The sequence below is a fragment of the Myotis brandtii genome, unplaced genomic scaffold (assembly GCF_000412655.1).
Source record: "Myotis brandtii unplaced genomic scaffold, ASM41265v1 scaffold32, whole genome shotgun sequence".
Lineage (NCBI taxonomy): Eukaryota > Metazoa > Chordata > Mammalia > Chiroptera > Vespertilionidae > Myotis > Myotis brandtii.
In genome coordinates, this window is record NW_005362269.1 from 6,485,001 (window position 1) to 6,493,575 (window position 8,575).

The window sequence follows — 8,575 nt, forward strand, 5'->3', positions numbered from 1 at the left end:
GCTGTGGGCTCTCTAACCTCACTGCCTTGTGTTACCTGTCAGGGTCTCCATTGTGGCTGGTTAGGGAGATGTAAGCGAGGAGGCCTCTGAGAGGGAGAATCCGGTGTGATCCTGAGCTGTTGGAGGCCTGGAGGCTGGGAGGGGATTCCTGTGGAGGTGGGAGGTTGGACTCAAGGATAGCTCAGGAACCTTGCCTGTTGTTTGGGCATCAGGATAGCTGAGTGGCTAGGTGCTGGGATTCGGGAATCCATCTGTGGTCTTGGGCGAGGTGCCTGACCTCTCAGGGCTTCCAAATCCGTGTCTGTGAAATGGGATTTAAAGACAGCACTTATGTGACAGGTGGTTATAAGAATTTGATGAGTTCATGCAGGCCTGGCATAAGCTCCAGTGAATGCTAACTGCTGCTTTTAGGTGGGGGGCCTAGTGTGCGGATGGAGTCCTGCCATAGTTGAAGCATGGGGTCTGAAACGGTGGTCGATTCTAATATTTTTAAAGCGTGCCGATGTCCCCCTACATGACTCTCTCCCCCTGGTCTTCCCGCCTAGGTTCCCTGATCACCCTATACTGCTCCTCCCAGCAAGTCCTATGCCAGATCGTCGGTGACCTCAACCCCCAGGCGCCCAGCAATGTCACCTCTATCAGCTGGCATGAGAGATTCACGAAGAACTACAGCTTCTACGTCGGCCTGGGTCTGGCCTTCCTGTCCAGCTTCCTCATCGGCAGCAGCGTCATCCTCAAGAAGAAAGGCCTCCAGCGTCTGGTGGCCTCGGGGGCCACGCGGGCTGGTAGGCTCCTGGTGGGGGAGGGGGGCAGGTAGAGATGAGGTGCTGGGCAGCTGAACCCTCAGACAGCCCTGAGAACCTCACTTCACTGCAGCAGTTTGAGAGGCTGGCCTGTAAGGGCGCAAAAGGCTCACTGTCGACCCCATTGGGAATCCAGTCCACCACCAGGAGACCTTCGTTTATAATCCAATTTCCTGACATCCTCATGGTCAGTTAACTGGGGTGAAGGGAGGGAATAGTCTCAGGGCCAAGACTCAGAAACCCCAGGTCTAGTCCCAGTTTTATTTCTTATCAGCTGTGTCATCATAGACAAGTCACAACTTCCCTACAAAATGAGACTACAAATACCTCTGATGGAACAATGTCAGACACTACTGTGCCCTCACTTGCTAACATATTGACCCCTTTATGGGCTACACAAAATTGTAGAATCTCTGTCCACAGGGAGCTGCTTGTTTGGAAAATAAGACGTGTACCCATGAAACATTTCTTGAGAAATGGCATCGTGTGTACAAGAATTTCCTCATTTAATCATCATTCATTGTGTACCTGCTGTGTGCCAGGTGCCACATTGGACATGGGATGCAGTGCCTTTGTGGGGCATTGAATCTGGTAGGAGAGACAGGCATGTAGTAGGCAGTTGTTTCATTGTGTGTTAAGTGATGGGGAAAATAGGATGCTATGGCAATATTTTGGAGGGGCATGTAAAGCCTGGGCTTTGGGGGTTGGGGGAGGTTTTCTGGAGAAGCAATTCAGAAGCTGAGACCTAAATAATGAAGTGACAACAAGGTGAGGGGGGGAAAGGAGGATGTAGTGTTCCAGGCAGAAAGAACAGCATGTGTGAAGGCTCAGAGGTGAGAGAGCATGAGTGATGTTAGAAACTAAATGTAGTTCAGGATGGCTGGAGCATAGCCAGGGAAGAGATGGTGTTGGGGCCAGATCATGACGGGTCTTGTAAACTGGGCTTCAGAATTTGAATGTGATTGTAAGTGACTGAAATTTATGATGTGAGATAATTCCTGGTGGCTGGGTGGAGAATGGATTAGGGACAAGTTGGAAGACCAATTAGAGGAGAGAGACAACAGAACTTTGGGCCTGAGAGAGAGCAGTGGGCATGGAGACAAGTGGTGGAGTCCAGTTTTGAAGGTAGAACTTTCTGGGTTTGATGTTGAAGGGGAGGGTAAGGACACGAGTCAAGGATGACACAGCTTTACGGTTTGAGCAACTGGGGAAATGAGGGTGCTGTTTTGAGAGATGAATAATGCAGGAGGAGCAGGTTTGTGGGAAGATGATGTGTTCAAGTTGGGACATGTTCAATTTAATTTTCTGCTATTTTAATATCTTCTGAGATTTCAAACCTTAGAGTCAAATGCTTTCAGAGCTGTTAACTTTTTTGTGTGTATGTGTGAGAGATTTTAACTCCTTTAGGAACCTAAAGACCTTCTTAGGAAAATGGGAATTTACAAAAAAATGACATGCAATTTTGGATCTTCACAGAACCATCTTTAACCCAGCCATCATCATCATTGCTAATATTATTGAGTATTGACTATGGACCAGGCTCTGTGCCCACCATGTGAGCAAAGCAGACACAATTCCATTTTAGTGGGAGAAATGCCAGAAAATAAACAGATCGATTCACATTCTAGATGATACACGTGAGGAAGAAGAGCTGGGTGAGATGATAGAAAACCCCAAGGGGAAGTCACAGAGATACGGGTTCAGGGAGCAAGGTCTCAGAGGCAGCAGCACTGAGGCAGAGCCTATAGAGTGGGTGTAGATTCAGGCAAATATCCTTAAGGAGATTCTTCCGAACACAGACAAGCATGTGCAAAGGTCTTAAGGCCGAGCCCAGCAGGTATGGCTCAGTGGTTTAGCCTTGACCGATGAACCAGGAAGTCACGCAGTTCAATTCCCGGTCAGGGCACATGCCCGGGTTGTGGGCTCTCTCCCCAGTAGGATGTGTGCAGGAGGCAGCCAATCAATGATTCTCTCTCATCATTGATGTTTCTATTGCTCTCTCCCTCTCCCTCTCTGAAATCAATATGTATATAAATGATATATATAAAAGACTCATCATTTTTGAAGAACTAAAATAAAGCTTCAGCAGCTAGATTGTAGTAAGAAGAGTGACAGGAGATAATACCTTGGGAGAGGTGAGCAGGGTCAAAACTATGAACTTGTTCATAGTCTTTATCCTAAGAGTATTTGGAAGCCATTGGCCAGCTATCAGCTGAGAATGACTAAATCATAGACCACTGGCTGCTATGAAAGGAATGGATTATAATGGGGCAAGAGAAGAACCAGAGGAGGCTGGTGCCTCAACCCAGCCCAGAGGTGATGATAGTCCTTGGAGTTGGGTGGTGGCCGTGGAGAGGACACATGTAAGTTGCTTTTTGGAGACAGAAGGAGCAGGATGGACTGGATGCAGAAGGTGGAGGGGTGGGAGGAGCTGAGGGTTAAGCCTGGTTTCTGGCTTCAGCAACTAGGTACATGGAGGTGCCAGTTTCTGAGTTTCATTTGGTGGGTGGATGGGGAGCATGTAAAATCAAGAGTTCCATTTAGGACAGAGTTTGAGGTGCCTTCGAGAGATCCAAGAGATGTCAAATAAGCAACTGGATATACATCTGGGCTCAGAAGAAAGGATCGGGGCACATACATGAAATAGGGACACATAGTATTTAAAATATAGGGAATGGGTGAACTCACTAAGAAAGGGCCCAGAAGTAAGCCCGGAGGACTAACCACAGCTAACGCATATTGAACCTTAGAGATTGTGGAGCGAAGGCAGAGATAGAAACGGTGCCGGAGAAAGTGTGGCCAAGCTCTACCTTTCTGTCCCTTTCTTTCTACAGTGGACGGAGGCTTTGGCTACCTGAAGGACTCAATGTGGTGGGCCGGATTTCTCACCAGTAAGTGGGGGCTTTGCTACGAATGACAGTGATCTGTTGATGGCAGAGGCAGAGATGAAAGGAAGGGTGGAGGGGATGTTTCTGTCTCTAGTGTGCAAAGTATGAACGCGAGGCCCAGGTTTTCAGGGGGACGCCTGAGAGTCTTTGCAGGTAGAACATCTTACCTGCATCTCAGATCACTTTCTCAACCCCAAGTCGGTTTTTCATCCATGAAGCATCTGTTCCCAGAGAGGTTTGTACAAAGCTGGTCATGATAAAAGAGCAATTTCTCAACTTACCCCGAAATATAGGGAGATATCATTGTCTGTTGGCGTCTCTTGGACTTCTCAGTGCAGAAGCTGGTGCTCCTGAGCCAGTTCCCCCATTCCACAGGCAATCTGTGGGTTCACTTAGAACAGCGGTTCTCAACCTGTGGGTTGCGACCCCTTTGGGGGTCGAACGACTTTTTCACAGGGGTCGCCTAAGACCATCAGAAAACACATATATAATTACATATTGTTTTTGTGATTAATCGCTATGCTTTAATTATGTTCAATTTGTAACAATGAAAATACATCCTGCATATCAGATATTTACATGACGATTCATAACAGTAGCAAAATTACAGTTATGAAGTAGCAATGAAAATAATTTTATGGTTGGGGGTCACCACAACATGAGGAACTGCATTAAAGGGTCGCGGCATTAGGAAGGTTGAGAACCACTGACTTAGAACAAGGCTGGTCTGCCACTTAAGGTTTGCCCAAATTTGCACATTCACACAGTTCCCCCACTTTCTACCCACCTTCTCTGGCTTTTAAGCCCTAATTCTTTCAGATGGAAAATTAGCCAGCTTTCCATTTATAATTCCCCATGTCAGATTTTGATTCCAGTCCTAGCCAGAGCGATCGCATTTGTCATCTGCTTTCAAAGAGCAGACCCAGGTCATTCTCTTCCAGCGGAGAGACAGAAGAGGCATGGCAGGAGTCTGCAAACGAGGGAGAATTGGGCCCTTTGAGAATGTCAGGCTTTCTAACCACCTGCCTCTCTATTGTAAACCACCCACATTTCCTCTGGGAAAGATGACTCTGGACCAGTTGGTACCTGGAGAATTGGTAACTGTAACGGTCTCTTTATTTGATAATTAACACTTTTTAGAACTTACCTTAAAGATACAGAGCAAATATGGGCAGTCCTTGAGACACACTTAACTATGCCTGGACTAAACGCCAAGAGACCTCAACAATAAGACCGTGTCTACCCACAACCATGTCATGTGACTTTGAACTCTGGGCCTGGCTTCCCCATCTTAAACATGGAAAGATTTGATCAGGGTGACCTGGGCCTGACCTTCTGATCAGAGGCTCCAGGGAGAGCGCATAAGGATCAGGACTTTAAGGACTGCTGGCCTGGGATTCTGTGAATGGTCCGACACTGAGTGAAGCCGCCTCCACCCAGATTCATTTGGGCTGGAGATGGGGCATTGGAGCCTCTTTTCTCCCTTCATTTCCTAGTGGCTGCTGGAGAAATCGCCAACTTCGGGGCCTACGCATTCGCTCCTGCGACAGTCATCACACCTCTGGGAGCGCTGAGTGTCCTCATCAGGTTATTGCCACCTCTCTTGCTTTCCCTGGCTCTTTCCTATTTGCAGTTTGTTGAGGTCTGGAACTGCCAAGTAGGGTCAACTGCCACTTGCAATCAGGGACATGGGTAGGTCCCAGCTCCCAGAGGAGGCATGATGCTATTCAGAGCTCTGGCTCCTGGAATTGCTTGCTGCCAGTGGCTCTAGCATCTCCTCATCTCATGTTAGTGTTTTGGTTCCCCGATAGGAGAAGCTTACAAATGAAAAGCATGAACCCAAGATGAGCATTCCCTGAGTTCTCACCATAGCTCTACCGCTTCACAGTTACGTTACCATGTGCAAGTCACTTAACCTCTCTAAGCCTCAGTTTCCCCACCTGCTAAATGGGGATGTTAATAACCCCTACCTGAAGGCATTGCCACAAGGACTAAATGAGATCATGCACAGAAAGTGCATAGTTACACTGGCATTGAAAAGTAACCATGGCTAACATATATGAATGGCTTACTACGTGCTAGATGTTCTAAATGGATTCCGTGTAGTAACTCATTTAATCCTGACAGCATCCCTGCTAATAGTAGGGGAGACCTGAGGCCCAGAGAGGTGAAGCAACTTGGACAAGGTCACGCAGGCCCTAAGAGGCTGAGCTGGGTCTCCCACCAGCAGTCTAATGTGAGTCTGGGTGCTCAGCCACTGTGCTGTGTTGCCTTGCAAACATTAGCTAGTTTTAAAAATAACCGATACTCAATGTGTGTGTTTCCCATTGCCCCTTTCCTCCCGACCCACAAACACAGTTCCTCTGTGAGGGTCCTGTAGCCCCATTTGAAGCGGCCTCGAATTGGGTTAACCTTGGAGCCCTGGTAGATCCTAACCACCCACACCCAGCATCTATGACTTCGCTGCTTCATTTTACCTCCTTGATGACAGCTTTGCAACATTTACACAGTCAAAAACAACAACTAGAGCTGTGACTCATCTTGCATAGTTGGCTGCTGTAGCAGCTGCCTATCTGATTCGTTTACAAATTCCCACCCGTGGGAAGTTGGGAGGGTCGGAAGTCCTCCTGTGTGTGACCTCTGCCCACGCAAAGGCCCCAGGCTCTCTTGAACAGGCCTTGTGGGTAGAATGTTTTTGGTCTTTTTAGAGGAGAGATGGGAGACATCCCAAGGAGCTTGGGCATTAATCCCCTCCAACTGGGCCTGGGTCAGATAACAGATTTTTACCTTAAATGCGTGCTACCTTTGTAAAGAAACAAAAGCATGCTCCAGCGACTATATCCGTCTTGCCCGATTTCCTTCCCTTCTCCCTTCTTCCCTCACTTCTGCTGGCTCACCTGGAAGATGTGAAGGGAATGAAAATTACATCATCTAGGAACAGCAAGGAAGTGGGGGTACTTTGCCCAGAAAAGAAAGAGGAGACTCAGGGATGTCGTGAGAATTCTCTGCAGTGAAAACCCACAGGCTTTATAATGAGACAGCAGAACTGGAGCTCAGATCCTGGCTCAGCTACTAACCAGTCGTATGACCTTTCCAAGTTATTTTAACTTCTGTGAGACTCAGTTTTCTCATCTGTATAATGGGGATAGAATATGTTACTTCTCAAAGAGTCATGAGATGCTAGTGAGATAATAAATAAAAAGTTCCTAGTGTAATACGTAGTACGTAACACAGGCCTGAGACACAGGCCTAGAATTGTTATTGTGGTTGTTTATATTGATATACAAAAGGAAAAAGGAATAGATTTGTTCTGTATGGCTCACGGAATAGAAATGGAATAATGAGTACAAATTGCCATAATTTTGGTGTATAATTAAAATGAGCCTACAGTGGATTCATTTGCCTTGTGAAGGGGTGAGCTGCTTGCCACCAGAGGTATACGAGCCCAGGCTGAAAGCCGTCCGTTTGCAGACATGCTCATCGGGGAGGAAGTTAGACAAGAGTGCTTTGAAGGACTCTTCCAAATCTTCTGTTTTGGAATACTTCCAGTCTCTAGAGTGAAAGACACTCCCAGGCACGTCCTCAGTCCCGCCAGCACACACCGTAACCCTCGATCAGTGAGGGCTTTGGGGGAAAAGCTTCCCTGTGAGAGAGGAGTGCGTCCTCTGTTGTTCTCGGGGAGCACTTGCACAGACCCCGTTTCTCTCCTGGGCGCTGCACAGGCCTGGCTGCCTCACTGCTTCCTCCCATTCCCACCCGCAGTGCCATCCTTTCCTCCTATTTCCTGGGAGAGAGTCTGAACCTGCTGGGGAAGCTGGGCTGTGTGATCTGTGTGACTGGCAGCACAGTGATGGTGATACACGCCCCCGAGGAGGAGAAGGTCACCACTGTCATTGAGATGGCTGCCAAGATGAAAGACACAGGTAGGCCCCAGGCCCCCCACCGACCCCGCAGCCCCTCTCCCTCCACCCCTGAGCAGGAAAGCCCTGGGGGATGAACCAAGGGGAAGGGCTGACTGGGATGGGAGCATCTCAGGTGCTGCCACCTGGAGGAGAAGGCAAGCTACAGAAAGTTGGCAGCTGGTGCTAAGGCCAGCTTTTAGGTTTCCCAGCCTGATATATACCCACCCCATTTATTCAGTGTTTAGTATGTGCCAGGCACTGTGCTGAATGCTTTACCTGCATTGTCCAGGGGTGGGGAACGTCCAGCCCGTGGGCCATATAAGGCCTGTGAAACCACTTGGTCTGGCCCTGCCAAAGCATTAGGGGTGAGTTAATGAAATGTTTGACCAAAGAGAGCAGGCTAATTTTTAAGTGGATACTTTTGTCTGGCCCGAGAATGATGTTATAAATATCCAAATGGCCCTTGGCGGAAAACAGGTCCCCCACCCCTGGCATTGTCTTTGTCAGTTGTGGCTGCTATAACAGAATACCGTAGACTGGCTGGCTTATAAACAACAGCAATTATTTCCCAAGGTTCCGGAGGCTGGAAAGTCCATGATGAAGGTGCTGGCAGACTGGGTGTCTTGCCAAAGCTGGCTTCCGGATTCATAGATAACCATCTTCCCACTGTGTCCCATGGGCGGAGGGGTCGAGGGAGCTCTCTGAGGTCCTTTAATAAGGATACTAACCCCATTCCTCAGGGCTCCATCCTCATGACCAATCACCTTCCAAAGGCCCCACCCCCAAATACCATCACTTTGGGGATTATGTTTCAACATATGAATTTGGGGGGACACATTCTGCCTTACAGCATACATTATCTCATTTAATCCTGTGAGGAAAGCTCTCTGTGGAAGGCCTTTTTTTCCTTTAATCTTTATTGTTGAAAGTATTACATAGGTCCTCCTTCCCCCCGCCCATTAACCTCTTCCAGCCCGCTCCC

The 8,575-nt window shown here is 48.1% G+C and overlaps 1 protein-coding gene across 1 annotated transcript in view; it reads left to right on the forward strand.

The window, feature by feature from the left end:
* The first annotated feature begins 502 nt into the window (after positions 1-502).
* The window catches only part of NIPAL4 (NIPA-like domain containing 4), a 14,524-nt gene continuing 6,451 nt past the window's right edge, over positions 503-8,575 (forward strand). The window contains exons 1-4 of the mRNA XM_005870612.2: positions 503-785; positions 3,638-3,694; positions 5,188-5,278; positions 7,454-7,614. Coding sequence (XP_005870674.1) covers positions 503-785; positions 3,638-3,694; positions 5,188-5,278; positions 7,454-7,614 — 592 coding nt within the window. The remainder of the gene's footprint in view (positions 786-3,637; positions 3,695-5,187; positions 5,279-7,453; positions 7,615-8,575) is intronic.